At 43.1% G+C, this 26826-nt stretch overlaps 1 protein-coding gene across 1 annotated transcript in view; it reads left to right on the top strand.

Annotated features, from left to right (window-relative positions):
* Positions 1-26826, top strand: part of MFSD3 (major facilitator superfamily domain containing 3) — a 136877-nt gene that overhangs the window by 599 nt on the left and 109452 nt on the right. The window contains exon 2 of the mRNA XM_063921052.1: positions 20055-20784. Coding sequence (XP_063777122.1) covers positions 20073-20784 — 712 coding nt within the window. The 5' untranslated portion in view covers positions 20055-20072. The remainder of the gene's footprint in view (positions 1-20054; positions 20785-26826) is intronic.

Raw genomic sequence — 26826 nt, 5'->3', positions numbered from 1 at the left:
TACAGTATCTATAGGGTACACTGTATGTGATAGTATACCTGTGGTTGTGTCATCATTATAAACAGCATGTGTACAGTATCTATAGGGTACACTGTATGTGATAGTATACCTGTCGTTGTGACATAATTATATATAGCAGGTGTACAGTATCTATAGGGTACACTGTATATGATAGTATACCTGTGACTGTGTCATCATTATATACAGCAGCTGTACAGTATCTATAGGGTACACTGTATATGATAGTATACCTGTGGCTGTGACATCATTATATACAGCATGTGTACAGTATCTATAGGGTACACTGTATATGATAGTATACCTGTGACTGTCATCATTATATACAGCAGCTGTACAGTATCTATAGGGTACACTGTATGTGATAGTATTCCTGTGGTTGTGACATAATTATATACAGCAGGTGTACAGTATCTATAGGGTACGCTGTATGTGATAGTATACCTGTGGTTGTGACATCATTATATACAGAAGGTGTACAGTATCTATAGGGTACACTGTATGTGATAGTATACCTGTGACTGTGACATCATTATATACAGAAGGTGTACAGTATCTATAGGGTACGCTGTATGTGGTAGTATACCTGTGGTTGTGACATCATTATATACAGCAGGTGTACAGTATCTATAGGGTACTCTGTATGTGATAGTATCCCTGTCGTTGTGACATAATTATATATAGCAGGTGTACAGTATCTATAGGGTACACTGTATATTATAGTATACCTGTGGTTGTGTCACCATTATATACAGTAGGTGTACAGTATCTATAGGGTACGCTGTATGTGATAGTATACCTGTGGCTGTGACATCATTATATACAGCAGGTGTACAGTATCTATAGGGTACGCTGTATGTGATAGTATCCCTGTGGCTGTGACATCATTATATACAGCAGGTGTACAGTATCTATAGGGTACGCTGTATGTGATAGTATCCCTGTGACATAATTATATACAGCAGCTGTACAGTATCTATAGGGTACGCTGTATGTGATAGTATACCTGTGGTTGTGACATCATTATATACAGCAGGTGTACAGTGTCTATAGGGTACGCTGTATGTGATAGTATCCCTGTGGCTGTGACATCATTATATACAGCAGGTGTACAGTATCTATAGGGTACGCTGTATGTGATAGTATCCCTGTGGTTGTGACATCATTATATACAGCAGGTGTACAGTATATATAGGGTACGCTGTATGTGATAGTATACCTGTGGCTGTGACATCATTATATACAGCAGGTGTACAGTATCTATAGGGTACACTGTATATGATAGTATACCTGTGACTGTGACATCATTATATACAGCAGCTGTACAGTATCTATAGGGTACACTGTATGTGATAGTATACCTGTGGTTGTGTCATCATTATATACAGCAGGTGTACAGTATCTATAGGGTACGCTGTATATGATAGTATACCTGTGACTGTGTCATCAGTATATACAGCAGGTGTACAGTATCTATAGGGTACTCTGTATGTGATAGTATCCCTGTCGTTGTGACATAATTATATATAGCAGGTGTACAGTATCTATAGGGTACACTGTATATTATAGTATACCTGTGGTTGTGTCACCATTATATACAGCAGGTGTACAGTATCTATAGGGTACGCTGTATGTGATAGTATACCTGTGGTTGTGACATCATTATATACAGAAGGTGTACAGTATCTATAGGGTACACTGTATGTGATAGTATACCTGTGACTGTGACATCATTATATACAGAAGGTGTACAGTATCTATAGGGTACGCTGTATGTGGTAGTATACCTGTGGTTGTGACATCATTATATACAGCAGGTGTACAGTATCTATAGGGTACTCTGTATGTGATAGTATCCCTGTCGTTGTGACATAATTATATATAGCAGGTGTACAGTATCTATAGGGTACACTGTATATTATAGTATACCTGTGGTTGTGTCACCATTATATACAGTAGGTGTACAGTATCTATAGGGTACGCTGTATGTGATAGTATACCTGTGGCTGTGACATCATTATATACAGCAGGTGTACAGTATCTATAGGGTACGCTGTATGTGATAGTATCCCTGTGGCTGTGACATCATTATATACAGCAGGTGTACAGTATCTATAGGGTACGCTGTATGTGATAGTATCCCTGTGACATAATTATATACAGCAGCTGTACAGTATCTATAGGGTACGCTGTATGTGATAGTATACCTGTGGTTGTGACATCATTATATACAGCAGGTGTACAGTGTCTATAGGGTACGCTGTATGTGATAGTATCCCTGTGGCTGTGACATCATTATATACAGCAGGTGTACAGTATCTATAGGGTACGCTGTATGTGATAGTATCCCTGTGGTTGTGACATCATTATATACAGCAGGTGTACAGTATATATAGGGTACGCTGTATGTGATAGTATACCTGTGGCTGTGACATCATTATATACAGCAGGTGTACAGTATCTATAGGGTACACTGTATATGATAGTATACCTGTGACTGTGACATCATTATATACAGCAGCTGTACAGTATCTATAGGGTACACTGTATGTGATAGTATACCTGTGGTTGTGTCATCATTATATACAGCAGGTGTACAGTATCTATAGGGTACGCTGTATATGATAGTATACCTGTGACTGTGTCATCAGTATATACAGCAGGTGTACAGTATCTATAGGGTACTCTGTATGTGATAGTATCCCTGTCGTTGTGACATAATTATATATAGCAGGTGTACAGTATCTATAGGGTACACTGTATATTATAGTATACCTGTGGTTGTGTCACCATTATATACAGCAGGTGTACAGTATCTATAGGGTACGCTGTATGTGATAGTATACCTGTTGTTGTGACATCATTATATGCAGCAGGTGTACAGTATCTATAGGGTACGCTGTATGTGGTAGTATACCTGTGGTTGGGACATCATTATATACAGCAGGTGTACAGTATATATAGGGTACGCTGTATGTGATAGTTTACCTGTGGTTGTGACATCATTATATACAGCAGGTGTACAGTATATATAGGGTACGCTGTATGTGATAGTATACCTGTGGCTGTGACATCATTATATACAGCAGGTGTACAGTATCTATAGGATACGCTGTATGTGATATTATCCCTGTGGTTGTGACATCATTATATACAGCAGGTGTACAGTATAGGGTACGCTGTATGTGATAGTTTCCCTGTGGCTGTGACATCATTATATACAGCAGGTGTACAGTATCTATAGGGTACGCTGTATGTGATAGTATACCTGTGGTTGTGACATCATTATATACAGCAGGTGTACAGTATCTATAGGGTACGCTGTATGTGATAGTATCCCTGTGGCTGTGACATCATTATATACAGCAGGTGTACAGTATCTATAGGGTACACTGTATGTGATAGTATACCTGTGGTTGTGACATCATTATATATAGCAGGTGTACAGTATCTATAGGGTACGCTGTATATGATAGTATCCCTGTGGCTGTGACATCATTATATACAGCAGCTGTACAGTATCTATAGGGTACGCTGTATGTGATAGTATCCCTGTGGCTGTGACATCATTATATACAGCAGGTGTACAGTATCTATAGGGTACGCTGTATGTGATAGTATACCTGTGGTTGTGACATCATTATATATAGCAGGTGTACAGTATCTATAGGGTACGCTGTATGTGATAGTATCCCTGTGGCTGTGACATCATTATATACAGCAGGTGTACAGTATCTATAGGGTACGCTGTATGTGATAGTATCCCTGTGGTTTGGACATCATTATATACAGCAGGTGTACAGTATATATAGGGTACGCTGTATGTGATAGTATCCCTGTGGTTGGGACATCATTATATACAGCAGGTGTACAGTATCTATAGGGTACGCTGTATGTGATAGTATACCTGTGGCTGTGACATCATTATATACAGCAGCTGTACAGTATCTATAGGGTACGCTGTATGTGATAGTATACCTGTGGTTGTGACATCATATACAGCAGGTGTACAGTATCTATAGGGTACACTGTATGTGATAGTATCCATGTGGCATCATTATATACAGCAGGTGTACAGTATCTATAGGATACACTGTATATGATAGTATATCTGTGACTGTGTCATCATTATATACAGCAGGTGTACAGTATCTATAGGGTACGCTGTATGTGATAGTATCCATGTGGCATCATTATATACAGCATGTGTACTGTATCTATAGGATACACTGTATATGATAGTATATCTGTGACTGTGTCATCATTATATACAGCAGGTGTACAGTATCTATAGGGTACACTGTATATGATAGTATACCTGTGACTGTGTCATCATCATATACAGCAGGTGTACAGTATATATAGGGTACGCTGTATGTGATAGTATACCTGTGGTTGTGACATAATTATATACAGCAGGTGTACAGTATCTATAGGGTACGCTGTATGTGATAGTATCTCTGTCGTTGTGACATAATTATATATAGCAGGTGTACAGTATCTATAGGGTACACTGTATATGATAGTATACCTGTGACTGTGTCATCATTATATACAGCAGCTGTACAGTATCTATAGGGTACACTGTATATGATAGTATACCTGTGGCTGTGACATCATTATATACAGCATGTGTACAGTATCTATAGGGTACACTGTATATGATAGTATACCTGTGACTGTGTCATCATTATATACAGCAGCTGTACAGTATCTATAGGGTACACTGTATGTGATAGTATACCTGTGGTTGTGACATAATTATATACAGCAGGTGTACAGTATCTATAGGGTACGCTGTATATTGATAGTATACCTGTGGTTGTGACATCATTATATACAGAAGGTGTACAGTATCTATAGGGTACACTGTATGTGATAGTATACCTGTGACTGACATCATTATATACAGAAGGTGTACAGTATCTATAGGGTACGCTGTATGTGATAGTATACCTGTGGTTGTGACATCATCATATACAGCAGGTGTACAGTATCTATAGGGTACACTGTATGTGATAGTATACCTGTGGTTGTGTCATCATTATATACAGCAGCTGTACAGTATCTATAGGGTACGCTGTATGTGGTAGTATACCTGTGGTTGTGTCATCATTATATACAGCATGTGTACAGTATCTATAGGGTACACTGTATATGATAGTATACCTGTGACTGTGTCATCATCATATACAGCAGGTGTACAGTGTTTATAGGGTACGCTGTATGTGATAGTATACCTGTGGTTGTGACATCATTATATACAGCAGGTGTACAGTATCTATAGGGTACGCTGTATGTGATAGTATACCTGTGGTTGTGACATCATTATATACAGAAGGTGTACAGTATCTATAGGGTACACTGTATGTGATAGTATACCTGTGACTGTGACATCATATACAGAAGGTGTACAGTATCTATAGGGTACACTGTATGTGGTAGTATACCTGTGGCTGTGACATCATTATATACAGCAGGTGTACAGTATATATAGGGTACGCTGTATGTGATAGTATACCTGTGGTTGTGTCATCATTATATACAGCAGCTGTACAGTATCTATAGGGTACGCTGTATGTGATAGTATACCTGTGGCTGTAACATCATTATATACAGCAGGTGTACAGTATCTATAGGGTACGCTGTATGTGATAGTATACCTGTGGTTGTGACATCATTATATACAGCAGGTGTACAGTATCTATAGGGTACGCTGTATGTCATAGTATACTTGTGGTTGTGACATCATTATATACAGAAGGTGTACAGTATATATAGGGTACGCTGTATGTGATAGTATCCCTGTGGCTGTGACATCATTATATACAGCAGCTGTACAGTATCTATAGGGTACGCTGTATGTGATAGTATCCCTGTGGCTGTGACATCATTATATACAGAAGGTGTACAGTATATATAGGGTACTCTGTATGTGATAGTATACCTGTGGTTGTGTCATCATTATATACAGCAGGTGTACAGTATCTATAGGGTACTCTGTATGTGATAGTATCCCTGTCGTTGTGACATCATTATATACAGAAGGTGTACAGTATATATAGGGTACTCTGTATATGATAGTATACCTGTGGCTGTGACATCATTATATACAGCATGTGTACAGTATCTATAGGGTACACTGTATATGATAGTATACCTGTGGTTGTGACATCATTATATACAGCAGGTGTACAGTATCTATAGGGTACGCTGTATGTGGTAGTATACCTGTGGTTGTGACATCATTATATACAGCAGGTGTACAGTATATATAGGGTACGCTGTATGTGATAGTATACCTGTGGTTGTGACATCATTATATACAGCAGGTGTACAGTATCTATAGGGTACACTGTATGTGATAGTATACCTGTGGTTGTGTCATCATTATATACAGCAGGTGTACATTATCTATAGGGTACACTGTATGTGACAGTATCCATGTGGTTGTGACATCATTATATACAGCTGGTGTACAGTATAGGGTACACTGTATATGATAGTATACCTGTGGTTGTGACATCATTATATACAGCAGGTGTACAGTATCTATAGGGTACGCCGTATGTGATAGTATACCTGTGGTTGTGACATCATTATATACAGCAGGCGTACAGTATCTATAGGGTACGCTGTATGTGATAGTATACCTGTGGCTGTGACATCATTATATACAGCAGGTGTACAGTATCTATAGGGTACACTGTATGTGGTAGTATCCCTGTAGCATCATTATATACAGCAGGTGTACAGTATCTATAGGGTACGCTGTATGTGATAGTATACCTGTGACTCTGTCATCATTATATACAGCATGTGTACAGTATCTATAGGGTACACTGTATATGATAGTATACCTGTGACTGTGTCATCAGTATATACAGCATGTGTACAGTATCTATAGGGTACGCTGTATGTGATAGTATCCCTGTGGCTGTGACATCATTATATACAGCAGGTGTACAGTATCTATAGGGTACGCTGTATGTGATAGTATCCCTGTGGTTGTGACATCATTATATACAGCAGGTGTACAGTATCTATAGGGTACGCTGTTTGTGATAGTATACCTGTGGCTGTGACATCATTATATACAGCAGGTGTACAGTATCTATAGGGTACACTGTATGTGATAGTATACCTGTGGTTGTGACATCATCATATACAGAAGGTGTACAGTATCTATAGGGTACGCTGTATGTGGTAGTATACCTGTGGTTGTGTCATCATTATATACAGTAGGTGTACAGTATCTATAGGGTACGCTGTATGTGACAGTATCCATGTGGCTGTGACATCATTATATACAGCAGGTGTACAGTATATATAGGGTACGCTGTATGTGATAGTATACCTGTGGCTGTGTCATCATTATATACAGCAGGTGTACAGTATCTATAGTGTACGCTGTATGTGATAGTATACCTGTGACTGTGACATCATTATTTCTCTGACGTCCTAGTGGATGCTGGGACTCCGTCAGGACCATGGGGAATAGCGGCTCCGCAGGAGACAGGGCACAAAAGTAAAAGCTTTAGGATCAGGTGGTGTGCACTGGCTCCTCCCCCTATGACCCTCCTCCAAGCCTCAGTTAGATTTTTGTGCCCGGCCGAGAAGGGTGCAATCTAGGTGGCTCTCCTAAAGAGCTGCTTAGAGTAAAAGTTTGTTAGGTTTTTTATTTTCAGTGAGTCCTGCTGGCAACAGGCTCACTGCATCGAGGGACTTAGGGGAGAAGAAGTGAACTCACCTGCGTGCAGAGTGGATTGGCTTCTTAGGCTACTGGACACCATTAGCTCCAGAGGGATCGAACACAGGCCCAGCCATGGAGTCCGGTCCCAGAGCCGCGCCGCCGACCCCCTTGCAGATGCCGAAGAGTGAAGAGGTCCAGAAACCGGCGGCAGAAGACTTTTCAGTCTTCATGAGGTAGCGCACAGCACTGCAGCTGTGCGCCATTGTTGTCAGCACACTTCACACCAGCGGTCACTGAGGGTGCAGGGCGCTGGGGGGGGCGCCCTGGGCAGCAATGAAATACCTATACTGGCTAAAAGATACATCACATATAGCCCCTGGGGCTATATGGATGTATTTAACCCCTGCCAGGTCTCAGAAAAACGGGAGAAGAAGCCCGCCGAAAAGGGGGCGGGGCCTATTCTCCTCAGCACACAGCGCCATTTTCCCTCACAGAAATGCTGGTGGGAAGGCTCCCAGGCTCTCCCCTGCACTGCACTACAGAAACAGGGTTAAAACAGAGAGGGGGGGCACTTATTTGGCGATATGATTATATATATTAAGATGCTATAAGGGAAAAGCACTTATATAAAGGTTGTCCCTGTATAATTATAGCGTTTTGGTGTGTGCTGGCAAACTCTCCCTCTGTCTCTCCAAAGGGCTAGTGGGGTCCTGTCCTCTATCAGAGCATTCCCTGTGTGTGTGCTGTGTGTCGGTACGTGTGTGTCGACATGTATGAGGACGATGTTGGTGAGGAGGCGGAGCAATTGCCTGTAATGGTGATGTCACTCTCTAGGGAGTCAACACCGGAATGGATGGCTTATTTAAGGAATTACATGATAATGTCAACACGCTGCAAGGTCGGTTGACGACATGAGACGGCCGGCAAACCAATTAGTACCTGTCCAGGCGTCTCAAACACCGTCAGGGGCGTTAAAACGTCCTTTTACCACAGTCGGTCGACACAGACACAGACACGGACACTGACTCCAGTGTCGACGGTGAAGAAACAAACGTATTTTCCTTTAGGGCCACACGTTACTTGTTAAGGGCAATGAAGGAGGTGTTACATATTTCTGATACTACAAGTACCACAAAAGAGGGTATTATGTGGGGTGTGAAAAAACTACCTGTAGTTTTTCCTGAATCAGATAAATTAAATGAAGTGTGTGATGATGCGTGGGTTTCCCCCGATAGAAAATTATTGGCGTTATACCCTTTCCCGCCAGAAGTTAGGGCGCGTTGGGAAACACCCCTTAGGGTGGATAAGGCGCTCACACGCTTATCAAAACAAGTGGCGGTACCGTCTCCAGATAGGGCCGCCCTCAAGGAGCCAGCTGATAGGAGGCTGGAAAATATCCTAAAAAGTATATACACACATTCTGGTGTTATACTGCGACCAGCGATCGCCTCAGCCTGGATGTGTAGCGCTGGGGTGGCTTGTTCGGATTCCCTGACTGAAAATATTGATACCCTTGACAGGGACAGTATTTTATTGACTATAGAGCATTTAAAGGATGCATTTCTATATATGCGAGATGCACAGAGGGATATTTGCACTCTGGCATCAAGAGTAAGTGCGATGTCCATATCTGCCAGAAGTTGTTTATGGACACGACAGTGGTCAGGTGATGCAGATTCCAAACGGCACATGGAAGTATTGCCGTATAAAGGAGAAAAAGACAACGTCTTTTCAGCCTCAGTCCTTTCGTCCCCATAAGGGCAAGCGGGCAAAAGGCCAGTCATATCTGGCCTTGGGATAGAGGAAAGGGAAGAAGACTGCAGCAGGCAGCCCATTCCCAGGAACAGAAGCCCTCCACCGCTTCTGCCAAGTCCTCAGCATGACGCTGGGGCCGTACAAGCGGACTCAGGTGCGGTGGGGGGTCGTCTCAAGAGTTTCAGCACGCAGTGGGCTCACTCGCAAGTGGACCCCTGGATCCTACAAGTAGTATCCCAGGGGTACAGATTGGAAATTCGAGACGTCTCCCCCTCGCAGGTTCCTGAAGTCTGCTTTACCAACGTCTCCCTCCGACAGGGAGGCAGTATGGGAAACAATTCACAAGCTGTATTCCCAGCAGGTGATAATCAAAGTACCCCTCCTACAACAAGGAAAGGGGTATTATTCCACAATATATTGTGGTACTGAAGCCAGACGGCTCGGTGAGACCTATTCTAAATCTGAAATATTTGAACACTTACATACAAAGGTTCAAATCAAGATGGAGTCACTCAGAGCAGTGATAGCGAACCAGGAAGAAGGGGACTATATGGTGTCCCGGGACATCAGGGATGCTTACCTCCATATCCCAATTTGCCCTTCTCACCAAAGGTACCTCAGGTTCGTGGTACAGAACTGTCACTATCAGTTTCAGACGCTGCCGGTTGGATTGTCCACGGCACCCCGGGTCCTTACCAAGGTAATGGCCGAAATGATGATTCTTCTTCAAAGAAAATGGACGATCTCCTGATAAGGGCAAGGTCCAGAGAACAGTTGGAAGTCGGAGTAGCACTATCTCAAGTAGTTCTACGACAGCACGGGTGGATTCTAAATATTCCAAAACCGCAGCTGTTTCCGACGACACGTCTGCTGTTCCTAGGGATGATTCCGGACACAGTCCAGAAAAAGGTGTTTCTCCCGGAGAAGAAAGCCAGGGAGTTATCCGAGCTAGTCAGGAACCTCCTAAAACCAGGAAAAGTGTCAGTGCATCATTGCACAAGGGTCCTGGGAAAAATGGTGGCTTCTTACGCAGCGATTCCATTCGGCAGATTTCACGCAAGAACTTTTCAGTGGGATCTGCTGGAAAAATGGTCCGGATCGCATCTTCAGATGCATCAGCGGATAACCCTGTCTCCAAGGACAAGGGTGTTTCTTCTGCGGTGGCTGCAGAGTGCTCATCTACTAAAGGGCCGCAGATTCGACATTCAGGACTGAGTCCTGGTGACCACGGATGCCAGCCTGAGAGGCTGGGGAGCAGTCACACAGGGAAAAAATTTCCAGGGAGTGTGATCAAGTCTGGAGACTTCTCTCCACATAAATATACTGGAGCTAAGGGCAATTTACAATGTTCCAAGCTTAGCAAGACCTCTGCTTCAAGGTCAGCCGGTATTGATCCAGTGGGACAACATCACGGCAGTCGCCCACGTAAACAGACAGGGCGGCACAAGAAGCAGTAGGGCAATGGCAGAAACTGCAAGGATTCTTCGCTGGGCGAAAAATCATGTGATAGCACTGTCAGCAGTGTTCATTCCGGGAGTGGACAACTGGGAAGCAGACTTCCTCAGCAGGCACGACCTCCACCCGGGAGAGTGGGGACTTCATCGGGAAGTATTCCACATGATTGTGAACCGTTGGGAAAGACCAAAGGTGGACATGATGGCGTTCCGCCTGAACAAAAAACTGGACAGGTATTGCGCCAGGTCAAGAGACCCTCAAGCAATAGCTGTGGACGTTCTGGTAACACCGTGGGTGTACCAGTCGGTGTATGTGTTCCCTCCTCTACTTCTCATACCCAAGGTACTGAGAATTATAAGACGTAGAGGAGTAAGAACTATACTCGTGGCTCCGGATTGGCCAAGAAGGACGTGGCACCCGGAACTTCAAGAAATGCTCACAGAGGACTCATGGCCTCTGCCGCTAAGAAGGGACTTGCTTCAGCAAGTACCAGGTCTGTTCCAAGACTTTACCGCGGCTGCGTTTGACGGCATGGCGGTGGAACGCCGGATCCTAAGGGAAAAAGGCATTCCGGAAGAGGTCATTCCTACCCTGGTCAAAGCCAGGAAGGAGGTGACCGCACAACATTATCACCACATGTGGCGAAAATATGTTGCGTGGTGTGAGGCCAGGAAGGCCCCACGAAGAAATTTCAACTCGGTCGATTCCTGCATTTCCTGCAAACAGGAGTGTCTATGGGCCTCAAATTGGGGTCCATTAAGGTTCAAATTTCGGCCCTGTCAATTTTCTTCCAGAAAGAATTGGCTTCAGTTCCTGAAGTCCAGAAGTTTGTCAAGGGAGTATTGCATATACAACCCCTTTTTTGTGCCTCCAGTGGCACTGTGGGATCTCAACGTAGTTCTGGGATTCCTCAAATCACATTTTAAACCGCTCAAATCTGTGGATTTGAAATATCTCACATGAAAAGTGACCATGCTGTTGGCCCTGGCCTCGGCCAGGCGAGTGTCAGAATTGGCGGCTTTGTCTCACAAAAGCCATATCTGATTGTCCATTCGGACAGGGCAGAGCTGCGGACTCGTCCCCAGTTTCTCCCTAAGGTGGTGTCAGCGTTTCACCTGAACCAGCTTATTGTGGTACCTGCGGCTACTAGGGACTTGGAGGACTCCAAGTTGCTAGATGTTGTCAGGGCCCTGAAAATATAGGTTTCCAGGACGGCTGGAGTCAGGAAAACTGACTTGCTGTTATCCTGTATGCACCCAACAAACTGGGTGCTCTTGCTTCTAAGCAGACGATTGCTAGTTGGATGTGTAGTACAATTCAGCTTGCACATTCTGTGGCAAGCCTGCCACTGCCAAAATATGTAAATGCCCATTTCACAAGGAAGGTGGGCTCATCTTGGGCGGCTGCCCGAGGGGTCTCGGTTTTACAACTTTGCCGAGCGGCTACTTGGTCAGGGGCAAACACGTTTGCAAAATTCTACAAATTTGATACCCTGGCTGAGGAGGACCTGGAGTTCTCTCATTCGGTGCTGCAGAGTCATCCGCACTCTCCCGCCCGTTTGGGAGCTTTGGTATAATCCCCATGGTCCTGACGGAGTCCCAGCATCCACTAGGACGTCAGAGAAAATAAGAATTTACTTACCGATAATTCTATTTCTCGTAGTCCGTAGTGGATGCTGGGCGCCCATCCCAAGTGCGGATTGTCTGCAATACTTGTACATAGTTATTGTTACAAAAATCGGGTTATTATTGTTGTGAGCCATCTTTTCAGAGGCTCCGCTGTTATCATGCTGTTAACTGGGTTCAGATCACAAGTTGTACGGTGTGATTGGTGTGGCTGGTATGAGTCTTACTCGGGATTCAATATCCTTCCTTATTGTGTACGCTCGTCCGGGCACAGTATCCTAACTGAGGCTTGGAGGGGGGTCATAGGGGGAGGAGCCAGTGCACACCACCTGATCCTAAAGCTTTTACTTTTGTGCCCTGTCTCCTGCGGAGCCGCTATTCCCCATGGTCCTGACGGAGTCCCAGCATCCACTACGGACTACGAGAAATAGAATTATCGGTAAGTAAATTCTTATTATACAGCAGGTGTACAGTATATATAGGGTACGCTGTATGTGATAGTATACCTGTGGCATCATTATATACAGCAGGTGTACAGTATCTATAGGATACACTGTATATGATAGTATATCTGTGACTGTGTCATCATTATATACAGCAGGTGTACAGTATCTATAGGGTACGCTGTATGTGATAGTATCCCTGTGGTTGTGTCATCATTATATACAGCAGGTGTACAGTATCTATAGGGTACGCTGTATATGATAGTATATCTGTGACTGTGTCATCATTATATACAGCAGGTGTACAGTATCTATAGGGTACGCTGTATGTGATAGTATACCTGTGGTTCTGTCATCATTATATACAGCAGGTTCACACTGTGATTGAGGCCCCAGAGTCTCTTAGGCCTTCCCCCTGCAGGGGTCCCATGTGGACCGGCTGTAGGTGCCTCCACATATTGTGTAGGGGCTGTTTCTCACCACACGGGCGCTTCTGCCCCTGTGGCCGAATTGCCACTTACATGTCGGCTAACTGGGCAGCCATCTTTAAGCTGGGTGGCTCCCGGTCTAGCACCCACTCCTTCACTTCTGGGGCGCACCTGCGGTAGAACTGCTCCCTGCAGATCAAGTCAATCAGTGTGTCCCATGTAGTGGCTTCCGAATCCTCCACCCACTTCACCACGTACTGCCGCAGCTGGGTGGCGAACTGCTCATGGGTGCTGCTAGGATTCTTGGGCAAGTCCCGTAATTTCTTCCTGTAAGACTCTGGAGTGATGAAGAATCGCTGGAGGAGGGCCTTCGCGACTTTGTCGTAATCCCCACAGTCCTCCGTGGCCACTCCTCGATAGGCCTCGAAAGCCTCTCCACGCAGAGTGGGCACAAGGTGTCTCACCCACTCCGACTTGGGTAATTCATGTAGTCTGCAAGCCCTCTCAAAAACTTGTAAGTGTCCATCAATATCCCCATCACTGTCTGCAAACTTAGGAAACCGAATGCGTCCCGATCTGTTTGCAGCAGCGGACAACGGCTCCCGGGGTACCACGGCCAGTGGTACCCGCTCATCACGCCACATCTGGATGATGATCAAGCGCTCTTACTCCGTTGCCCTTTCCCCCAATTCCGCTAGCCGATCCACTAGGTTATTGGTGCGTTATTGGACGTTGGGATCCTGGCCCTGCTAGGGAATGTTGGGAAACGTGGCTGCTGTGAGAGGGGTCGGGGCTTGTGGGTCTCACCAGGTCCGTATGAAGGTCCACTTTTGGGCCATCCTCTCCGATGCTGACGCCCTCAGTGCTCTCTATCTCCTCCCAACTTGACTCCTCCAAGCTCATGAGCACCGCCTTCATGACACTCTTGGACGCATTGGAAGGGATCTCCACACTATTCTGCCGACACACAATCTCCAAATCATCCTTGGACATTCCGCTGAAGTCCGCCATCTTGTGCGTTCTCCTGAGTAATTCGGCTTCTCCAATCGGGTGACCGAAAAACCATCTGGGTTTATCCCACTGCTATGCCACCAATTTCTGTGACCGGACGGTCCCGTACGACAGCCCTGACCGCTTCTGCGTTTCGTCCCCAGTACACAGAATGGATGTTTAGGTCACACCGGACCTGGCCTCATAGGGGATTCCCGCTTACCGTCAGTAACCGCCTGTTACTGACTCCACCCACTGCGCAGTGGGTGGGTTTTACGCTGCCACCACCAAACTCTTAACATGCTGTGGCATTTGGAACCACGGTTCTGCTTTGTATGCGTCGGCATGCCGCCCTACCACACCTGTGTGGTGTTGATGAATCCCCACTAGTCGCTTGACTAGGCTCTACCCGGTAGCTGGCTGGAGACGGAGCTTGGAGATGTTGGTTACACCCTGGACAGCAGGAAAACAGAGCTAGGTTTCGCCTAGCCCTGCAAGTCAGAAGATGAAGCGGTCGTCTTGAGGCAGATGATGTTTATTTGCTCAATAATAGTCTTAAGAAAGACTCTTCCCTATTGCTAGGGGCAGCAGCAATACAGCAGATGTTACAGCAGAATGAAAATGGTATAATACACCTCTGAAGCTCACAGGCCTCCTCTTTTATACAGTTATACCACAATGCATCTCAGTGTGTAGAGTCCTTTCCATCCAATCAGGATAACTTACAAAATATAAATAAATTAAATTTTAAAAGGATATAATTGCATGAAGCAATTTCCTCCTTCCTGTCACACACAAAGTTTGGTGTAATTTAAACTCCGTTCCTTACCACCTGGTAGTTTACACTTCCACTTTGAGACATTTAACACACAGCTTCAAAATACAAATGTTTCTCATCCTTCCTGCATCTACTATTCAGGATTCGTATATCAATCAAACCAGCTACATAAATAAATACAGGTTTCCAAACCCATACCAATCCCCATACCACTGTACATATGGGATAAGGAAATTCCCTGTGAGTAACATCTTTCTCTATGGAACTCACACCCAGCCTTTACCTGATGTGTACTGTCCAACATCAAAAGGTTTTGTCATTTCCCCCATCTGCTAGCAGAGGCCAATTAGCATGCCATTTCCTATTCCCAGAAGACAGGGGAAAGTGCATTTTTCCCTTTAAAATACAGGTGACCACATCTTGAATATAAATACATTTAAACATGCAATCCTACAATTGTGCACAGAGCTCTACATATGACATGTTAAAACACATTAAACATATTTTTAAACAGTCCGCGCTCAGCGCCGTAAGTATATTTAACAGTGGCACCAAGCGCCTGTTGTCCTTAATATGGCGCTGGGCACTTTAAGGGTTAACCCCTTACGTGCCGTGGCCGCCATTAACCATGTGGCCGATGGGTCCTCCGGCCACAGTATCTATAGGGTACGCTGTATGTGGTAGTATCCCTGTGGTTGTGTCATTATATACAGCAGGTGTACAGTATCTATAGGGTACGCTGTATGGCCATTCAGGTACAGTCGAACAATGTGACGGCAGTAACGTACTTAAACCGACAGGGCGGAACGAAAAGCAGAGCAGCAATGTCAGAGGTGTCAAGAATACTCCTCTGGTCCGAAAAAAACGCTGTGGCGTTGTCAGCAGTCTTTATACCGGGAGTAGACAACTGGGATGCAGACTCCCTCAACAGACACAACCTGCACCCGGGGGAGTGGAGCCTTCACCCGAAGGTGTTCAGGTGCTTGACCTGTCGATGGGGATATCCACAGATTGACATGATGGCCTCTCCTCTCAACAAGAAGCTCAGGCGGTATTGTTCCAGGTCGAGAGAACCACAGGTGGTGGCGGTAGACGCTCTGATGACTCCATGGGTCTATCAGATGGTGTACGTGTTTCCTCCACTTTCTCTGATCCCAGAATTCTTAATCGAATAAAAAGGGAAAAAGTTCTAGCAATACTCATTGCTCCGGACTGGCCAAGAAGGGCCTGGTACGTGGACCTTCTGGAGATGCTCCTCGAAGATCCGTGGCCTCTACCTCTTCGCGAGGATCTTCTGCAACAGGGCCCGTTCATCTATCAGGACTTACCGCGGCTACACTTGACGGCATGGAAGTTGAACGGCTGATTCTAGCCAGGAGAGGGATCCCTAACAAGGTTATCCCGCCTATGATCCAAGCCAGGAAGGGGGTAACGTCTAAACATTACCAACGTATTTGGAAAAAATACGTCTCTTAGTGTGAGAGCAGAAATTATTCTGCGGTGGAATTTCATCTGGGATGTTTCCTGCTTTTTCTACAGTTAGGTGTTGATGTGGGCCTGCGTCTGGCCTCCATAAAAGTTCAGATTTCGGCCTTGTCCATTTTCTTTCAGAAATACTTGGCTTCTCTCCCTGAGATCCAGACATTCTTGAAAGGTGTTCTGCACATCCAACCTCCCTTTGTGCCTCCCACGGCACCTTGGAATCTCAATTTGGTGCTGCAGTTCCACCAATCAGACTGGTTTGAACCGTTACAGGAGGTGGACGTAAAATATCTTACGTGGGAGACCGTCACACTGTTGGCCTTGGCTTCAGGAAGACGTGTGTTGGAGCTGGGGGCTTTGTCTCAGAAAAGTCCCTATTTCATTTTCCATGAGGCCAGAGCTGAACTCAGAACTCATCAGCAATTTCTTCCTAAGGTGGTGTCTGCGTTTCACATCAACCAACCTATTGTGGTTCCAGTTGTCACCGACACCTCTGCTACTTCAAAGTCTTTGGATGTTGTGAGGGCTTTGAAGGTGTATGTCAAGCGAACAGCTCGTCACAGAAAATCGGACGCGCTGTTGGTTCTTTATGATCCCAATAAAATTGGGTGTCCTGCATCAAAGCAGTCCATTGCACTCTGGATCAGGCTTACTATCAGGCATGCTTATTCCACGGCAGGTTGCCATGTCCAATATCTGTATAGGCCCACTCTACTAGGTTGGTTGGTTCTTCCTGGGCGGCTGCCCGCAGTGTCTTGGCTAACAACTCTGCCGAGCAGCTACTTGGTCAGGTTCGGACACGTTTGCTAAGTTCTACAAGTTCGATACTTTTGCCTTTGAGGACCTTCAGTTTGGTCAATCAGTTCTGTAGGAATCTCAGCACTCTTCCACCCGGTTTGGGAGCTTTGGTACATACCCATAGTACTAAATGGACCCCAGTATCCTCTAGGACGTAAGAGAAAATAGGATTTTAATTACCTACTGGTAAATCCTTTTCTCGTAGTCCGTAGAGGATACTGGGCGACCGCCCGGTGCTTCATTCTTCCTGCACTGTTACTTGGTTAAGTAATGTTGGTTCAGCTGTTGCTGTTGCTGTTTCAAGTTTGGTTAGCGTGGCTTTCCTCTTGTTGTGTGTGCTGGTTCGGAATCTCACCACTATCCTTATCTGTCCTTCTCTCAAAGTATGTCCGTCTCCTCGGGCACAGTTTCCTAGACTGAGTCTGGTAGGAGAGGCATCGACGGAGGAGCCAGCCCACGCTATCAAATTCTTAAAGTGCCCATTTCTCCTAGTGGACCTGTCTATACCCGTGGTACTAAATGGACCCCAGTATCCTCTACGGACTACGAGAAAAGGATTTACCGGTAGGTAATTAAAATCCTATTTTTTTCAATCGGTCACAGTCTTAAATAAGCACTTAGCAGTGGGACTTTATCCTTATTGGGGTTGGGTGTTGTTAGTTCATGCATCTGGTCCTCTATTGTAAATACCAATGAAAAAAACTCGTTTTTTGTATCCGATATGTCGTTACCATTTTTTATAAAGCCTCCCAGTTTGTCTTTAAAGGGCCTATACTCTCCTCCTTTAATCTTTTGCTGTTGATATATTTAAAAAAAAAATTGGATTTTGATTTACTTTCCTTTGCTATTAGCTTTTCAGTTTCTACTTTAGCTGCCCTTTTTTTTATTTTTTGCATATCTTGTTATAATCCTTACAGTACTGGAATGACTCGGCCTTCCCGTCTGATTTGTATTTTTTGAATGCTCACCTTTTTTTGCCCATTAGTTTCTTAATGTTTCTGTTAAGTCACATTGGTTTGGAAGTTTTAGTCCTTTGTTTGCTGACCATGGGAATAAATTTGTGAGTATTATTAACGAGCAGCGATTTTAATATCTCCCATTCCTCTAGTATTTTTTCCTTGAAACAAAATTTCCCATTCAATGTCTCTTAAAGTTTCCCTCATCATGTCAAAGTTGGCTTTGCTGAAGTTTAGAGTCCTAGTTGAGCCAGTATAGGACTGGTTGAGAAAACTGATATTGAATGTGACCATATTGTGGCCACTGTTTCCCATGGACTCCCCTGCTATAATATTTGATACCAATTCCCCATTGTTAGTTAATACCAGGTCTAAGATTGCATTGTACCTAGTTGGTTCCTCAATTAGTTGAAGTAAGTAGTGATAATTTAGTGTGTGTAAGAACATATTGCCCCTAGCAGTATCACATGAATCGTTTGTCCAATTTATCCCCGGACAGATAAAATCTCTCATCACTATTACGTCGCCTGCTCCCGCTGCTTTATCAGTTTCCTTCAGCAGCTTTTCCGCGTCAGACACACTAATTGCCGGGGGCTTGTAGCATAACCCCAATACTATCTTTTTCTTTCCCTTTCCCCCGCATGTAATTTCTACCCATAACGTCTCAACAGTGTCTGCAGTCCCCTCCTGAATATCCTCCCGTATATCAGGTTTTAAAAACAGCTTTACATAAAGACACAGCCCTCCACCCTGTTTGTTTAATATGTCTCTCCTGTACAGTGTATAACCCTCCATATTCACTGACCAGTCATGAGATTCGTCCCACTAGGTTTCAGTAATGCCTATAATATACTGATTGCTTGCGGCAAGGATTTCTAGTTCCCCCTTTTTACCTGTTCGGCTTCTGGCGTTCACATACATACAGTGAAGAGAAGTATTTCCCCTTGCGCTAGGGACATCATTTTCTGTATGCAGTAACGGTGACCTACAGTGTAATCGTCGCTAGTCAGTGATTTTGGCAATACCCTTGGTAATACCCTTATTAGTACCCATATTAATGGCCGTGAAGTCTGCTCTTTCCTCCCCCCCCCTTCTCCACCCCCATTTGATTCACTACCGCCATCCCCACTATTCTCACTGCATGACCCGTAGTTTTTAGCTAAACCCTCCCCCCAGGCTCCTAGTTTAAAATCTTCTCCAACCTTCTAACCATCCTTCCCTCCAGCACCGCAGCCCCCTCCTCAGTCAGGTGCAATCCATCACGACAAAAAAGATGGCGCCTGACTGAGAAGTCCGCCCAGTGTTCCAGGAACACAAACCCCTCTTTCCTGCACCAATCCCTAAGCCACACATTTACCTCCCTAATCTCCCTCTGCCTCCCTGGACTAGCGCGTGGCACGGGTAATAATTCGGAGAATATTACCTTAGATGTCCTTGCCTTCAGTTTCTGGCCTAATTCCCTATAGTCTTTCTTAAGGACATCCCACCTTCCGCTAACTTTGTCGTTGGTGCCAACGTGCACCAAGACCACCGGGTCATTCCCAGCCCCTCCCAACAATCTATCTACCTGGTCCGCAATGTGCCACCGTAATTGGACTTTATATTACAGAGGCTTTTTTTCTGTGTGTTCCAGGTTTTTTCCGTTGACAAGATGCTACATCGCCGTGGAGAACACGAAGGCACGGTCAGTCCTTACATCCCGCTGGGTGTCCTCTACCTGGTCCAAGGTTTCCCCTACGGCCTCCAGTCTGGTCTCCTTCCTGTTCTTCTCCGCACTCAGGGCCTCTCCCTGTCTCACATTGGCCTAACAAGGGTCTTGTACCTGCCGTGGCTGCTGAAGGTGCTGTGGTCTCCATTGGTGGATGGTCTATGGAGCCGTGAGACTTGGCTCTTGCTGAGTACCGGAGGTCTATGTTTCTGCTGCCTTCTCTGCTCCCTGCTCCCACCTGGATCTGCCTTTCAGTGCCTAGCCTGGCTTCTCCTGCTCATGCACGTCCTTGCCTCAGTGCAGGACGTGGCGTTAGATGCTGTGTCCGTGGCGGTGCTGACCCAGGATCAGGTGGGACTTGGTAATTCTCTCCAAGTTGTGGCATACAAGCTGGGATCAGTGCTGGCAGGAGGTGGCGCTCTCACCTTGCTGGATGCTCTGGGCTGGAGAATGGTCTTCTTGTTTCTTGCGATGGGATACTTGATGGCCATGCTGTGTGTTTCCTGGGCAAGAGCCTTTAAAGGAGAAGTGTTAGGACATCGAGGGAACACGAAGGACTCCCTGGGCAGACCGAGTCACAGAGATGTTGTGTGGAAAGTTCTACAAGTCCCAGGGACAACTTGGACCATTGTGTATGTGCTAATCTACAAACTGGGTGAGCTCAGGTCAGATCTGCTGCATAAGCATTATTATAACGTGTGGTGTGTTATAGTATTATTACATTTGGTGTGTTATAGTATTGTTACATGTGGTGTGTTACAGTATTGTTACATGTAACATAGGGGCAGATGTATTAACCTGGAGAAGGCATAAGGAAGTGATAAACCAGTGATATGTGCAAGGTGATAAAGACACCAGCCAATCAGCTCCAATATGTAAATTAACAGTTAGGATCTGATTGGCTGCTGCCTTTATCACCTTGCACATATCACTGGTTTATCACTTCCTTATGCTTCTCCAGGTTAATACATCTGCCCCATAGTAACATAGTAACATAGTATCTGAGGTTGAAAAAAGACAATTGTCCATCGAGTTCAACCTATTTGTGGTCTCCTATGCATGATGATTTGACTAAAATTTCTGACTGATGCTGCTGTCAGCCGTTACATTTTATCCCTATTTATAGTAACTATAATGCATGACTATGCACCATACCCCTGGATATCCTTATCCATTAGGAATTTATCTAACCCATTCTTAAAGGTGTTGACAGATTCCGCCATTACAACTCCCTCGGGCAGGGAATTCCAAACATGTATTGTCCTTACCGTGAAAAAGCCTTTACGCCATATTGTGCGGAATCTCCTCTCCTCTAACCTGAGCGAGTGTCCACGAGTTCTCTGTGTTGATCTAACCAAAAACAGGTCCTGCGCAAGCTCTGTGTATTGTCCCCTTATATATTTGTAGATGTTGATCATATCCCCTCTTAGTCTCCGCTTTTCCAATGTAAACATGCCTAGTCTTTCAAGCCTTTCCTTGTATTCCATCATCTCCATGCCCTTAATTAGTTTGGTCGCCCTCCTCTGTACCTTTTCAAGCTCCAGGATATCCTTTTTGTAGTACGGTGCCCAGAATTGTACACAGTATTCAAGGTGTGGCCTCACTAGTGATTTATATAACGGGAGTATAATACACTCGTCCCTAGCATCAATACACCAATGTGGTGTGTTATAGTATTATTACATGTGGAGTGTTACAGTATTGTTATATGTGGTGTTTTATAGTATTTTTACATGTGGTGTGTTACAGCATTGTTACATGTGGTGTGTTACAGTATTGTTACATGTGGTGTTTTATATTGTTACATGTGGAGTGTTACAGTATTGTTACATGTGGTGTGTTACAATATTGTTACATGTGGTGTGTTATAGTATTACTACATGTGGTGTTACAGTATTGTTACATGTGGTGTGTTACAGTATTGTTATATGTGGTGTTTTATAGTATTGTTACATGTGGTGTGTTATAGTATTGTTACATGTGGTGTTTTATAGTATTGTTACATGTGGTGTGTTACAGTATTGTTACATGTGGTGTGTTACAGTATTGTTACATGTAGTGTTTTATAGTATTATTACATGTGGGGTGTTACAGTATCGTTACATGTGGGGTGTTACAGTATCGTTACATGTGGGGTGTTACAGTATCGTTACATGTGGTGTGTTACATTATCGTTACATGTGGTGTGTTACATTATTGTTACATGTGGGGTGTTACAGTATTGTTACATGTGGGGTGTTATAGTATTGTTACATGTGGGGTGTTACAGTATTGTTACATGTGGTGTGTTACAGTATTGTTACATGTGGGGTGTTACAGCATTGTTACATGTGGTGTTACAGTATTGTTACATGTGGTGTTTTATAGTATTGTTACATGTGGTGTGTTACAGCATTGTTACATGTGATGTTTTATAGTATTGTTACATATGGGGTGTTACAGTATTGTTACATGTGGTGTGTTACAGTATTGTTACATGTGGTGTTTTATAGTATTATTACATGTGGAGTGTTATAGTATTGTTACATGTGGTGTTTTATAGTATTGTTACATGTGGTGTGTTACAGTATTGTTACATGTGGTGTGTTACAGTATTGTTACATGTGGTGTGTTACAGTATTGTTATATGTGGTGTTTTATAGTATTGTTACATGTGGTGTGTTATAGTATTGTTACATGTGGTGTGTTATAGTATTGTTACATGTGGTGTTTTACAGTATTGTTACATGTGGTGTGTTACAGTATTGTTATATGTGGTGTGTTATAGTATTGTTACATGTGGTGTGTTATAGTATTGTTACATGTGGTGTGTTATAGTATTGTTACATGTGGTGTGTTATAGTATTGTTACATGTGGTGTGTTACAGTATTGTTACATGTGGTGTGTTATAGTATTATTACATGTGGAGTGTTACAGTATTGTTATATGTGGTGTTTTATAGTATTGTTACATGTGGTGTGTTACAGCATTGTTACATGTGGTGTGTTACAGTATTGTTACATGTGGTGTTTTATAGTATTGTTACATGTGGTGTGTTACAGTATTGTTACATGTGGTGTTTTATAGTATTGTTACATGTGGTGTTTTATAGTATTGTTACATGTGGTGTGTTACAGTATTGTTACATGTGGTGTGTTATAGAATTGTTACATGTGGTGTGTTACAGTATTGTTACATGTGGTGTGTTATAGTATTGTTACATGTGGTGTGTTATAGTATTGTTACATGTGGTGTTTTAAAGTATTGTTACATGTGGGGTGTTACAGTATTGTTACATGTGGGGTGTTACAGTATCGTTACATGTGGGGTGTTACAGTATCGTTACATGTGGGGTGTTACAGTATCGTTACATGTGGGGTGTTACAGTATCGTTACATGTGGGGTGTTACAGTATCGTTACATGTGGGGTGTTACAGTATCGTTACATGTGGGGTGTTACAGTATCGTTACATGTGGGGTGTTACAGTATCGTTACATGTGGTGTGTTGTAGTATTGTTACATGTGGTGTGTTATAGCATTGTTACATGTGGGGTGTTACAGTATTGTTACATGTGGTGTTTTATAGTATTGTTACATGTGGTGTGTTACAGTATTGTTAGATGTGGTGTGTTACAGTATTGTTACATGTGTTTTATAGTATTGTTACATGTGGTATGTTTATAGTATTGTTACATGTGGTGTGTTACAGTATTGTTACATGTGGTGTGTTACAGTATTGTTACATGTGGTGTGTTACAGTATTGTTACATGTGGTGTGTTACAGCATTGTTACATGTGGGGTGTTACAGTATTGTTACATGTGGTGTTTTATAGTATTGTTACATGTGGTGTGTTACAGTATTGTTAGATGTGGTGTGTTACAGTATTGTTACATGTGGTGTGTTACAGTATCGTTACATGTGGTGTTTTATAGTATTGTTACATGTGGTGTTTTATAGTATTGTTACATGTGGTGTGTTACAGTATTGTTACATGTGGTGTGTTATAGAATTGTTACATGTGGTGTGTTACAGTATTGTTACATGTGGTGTGTTACAGTATTGTTACATGTGGTGTGTTACAGCATTGTTACATGTGGTGTTTTATAGTATTGTTACATGTGGTGTGTTACAGTATTGTTACTTGTGGGGTGTTACAGTATTGTTACATGTGGGGTGTTACAGTATCGTTACATGTGGGGTGTTACAGTATTGTTACATGTGGTGTGTTACAGCATTGTTACATGTGGTGTTTTATAGTATTGTTACATGTGGTGTGTTACAGTATTGTTACATGTGGTGTGTTACAGCATTGTTACATGTGGTGTTTTATAGTATTGTTACATGTGGTGTGTTACAGTATTGTTACATGTGGGGTGTTACAGTATCGTTACATGTGGGGTGTTACAGTATCGTTACATGTGGGGTGTTACAGTATTGTTACATGTGGTGTGTTACAGTATTGTTACATGTGGTGTTTTATAGTATTGTTACATGTGGTGTGTTACAGTATTGTTACATGTGGTGTGTTATAGAATTGTTACATGTGGTGTGTTACAGTATTGTTACATGTGGGGTGTTACAGTATCGTTACATGTGGTGTGTTACAGTATTGTTACATGTGGGGTGTTACAGTATTGTTACATGTGGGGTGTTACAGTATTGTTACATGTGGTGTGTTACAGTATTGTTACATGTGGGGTGTTACAGTATCGTTACATGTGGTGTGTTACATTATTGTTACATGTGGTGTGTTACAGTATCGTTACATGTGGTGTGTTACATTATTGTTACATGTGGTGTGTTACAGTATTGTTACATGTGGGGTGTTACAGTATCGTTACATGTGGTGTGTTACATTATCGTTACATGTGGGGTGTTACAGTATTGTTACATGTGGGGTGTTACAATATTGTTACATGTGGGGTGTTATAGTATTGTTACATGTGGGGTGTTACAGTATTGTTACATGTGGTGTGTTACAGTATTGTTACATGTGGGGTGTTACAGTATTGTTACATGTGGTGTGTTACAGTATTGTTACATGTGGTGTGTTACAGTATCGTTACATGTGGTGTGTTACAGTATTGTTACATGTGGTGTGTTACAGCATTGTTACATGTGGTGTGTTATAGTATTGTTACATGTGGTGTGTTACAGTATTGTTACATGTGGTGTGTTACAGTATTGTTACATGTGGTGTGTTACAGTATTGTTACATGTGGTGTTTTATAGTATTGTTACATGAGATGTGTTACAGTATTGTTACATGTGGGGTGTTACAGTATCGTTACATGTGGTGTGTTACAGTATCGTTACATGTGGGGTGTTACAGTATCGTTACATGTGGTGTGTTATAGTATCGTTACATGTGGTGTGTTACAGTATCGTTACATGTGGGGTGTTACAGTATCGTTACATGTGGGGTGTTACAGTATCGTTACATGTGGGGTGTTACAGTATCGTTACATGTGGGGTGTTACAGTATCGTTACATGTGGTGTGTTGTAGTATTGTTACATGTGGTGTGTTATAGCATTGTTACATGTGGGGTGTTACAGTATTGTTACATGTGGTGTTTTATAGTATTGTTACATGTGGTGTGTTACAGTATTGTTAGATGTGGTGTGTTACAGTATTGTTACATGTGTTTTATAGTATTGTTACATGTGGTATGTTTATAGTATTGTTACATGTGGTGTGTTACAGTATTGTTACATGTGGTGTGTTACAGTATTGTTACATGTGGTGTGTTACAGTATTGTTACATGTGGTGTGTTACAGCATTGTTACATGTGGGGTGTTACAGTATTGTTACATGTGGTGTTTTATAGTATTGTTACATGTGGTGTGTTACAGTATTGTTAGATGTGGTGTGTTACAGTATTGTTACATGTGGTGTGTTACAGTATCGTTACATGTGGTGTTTTATAGTATTGTTACATGTGGTGTTTTATAGTATTGTTACATGTGGTGTGTTACAGTATTGTTACATGTGGTGTGTTATAGAATTGTTACATGTGGTGTGTTACAGTATTGTTACATGTGGTGTGTTACAGTATTGTTACATGTGGTGTGTTACAGCATTGTTACATGTGGTGTTTTATAGTATTGTTACATGTGGTGTGTTACAGTATTGTTACTTGTGGGGTGTTACAGTATCGTTACATGTGGGGTGTTACAGTATTGTTACATGTGGGGTGTTACAGTATCGTTACATGTGGGGTGTTACAGTATTGTTACATGTGGTGTGTTACAGCATTGTTACATGTGGTGTTTTATAGTATTGTTACATGTGGTGTGTTACATTATTGTTACATGTGGTGTGTTACAGCATTGTTACATGTGGTGTTTTATAGTATTGTTACATGTGGTGTGTTACAGTATTGTTACATGTGGGGTGTTACAGTATCGTTACATGTGGGGTGTTACAGTATCGTTACATGTGGGGTGTTACAGTATTGTTACATGTGGTGTGTTACAGTATTGTTACATGTGGTGTTTTATAGTATTGTTACATGTGGTGTGTTACAGTATTGTTACATGTGGTGTGTTATAGAATTGTTACATGTGGTGTGTTACAGTATTGTTACATGTGGGGTGTTACAGTATCGTTACATGTGGTGTGTTACAGTATTGTTACATGTGGGGTGTTACAGTATTGTTACATGTGGGGTGTTACAGTATTGTTACATGTGGTGTGTTACAGTATTGTTAC

This window comes from Pseudophryne corroboree, chromosome 5 (assembly GCF_028390025.1).
Source record: "Pseudophryne corroboree isolate aPseCor3 chromosome 5, aPseCor3.hap2, whole genome shotgun sequence".
Classification (NCBI taxonomy): Eukaryota; Metazoa; Chordata; class Amphibia; order Anura; family Myobatrachidae; genus Pseudophryne; species Pseudophryne corroboree.
The sequence above is the reverse complement of the archived record's forward strand: the minus strand, read 5'-3'. Positions and strand labels throughout refer to the sequence as shown.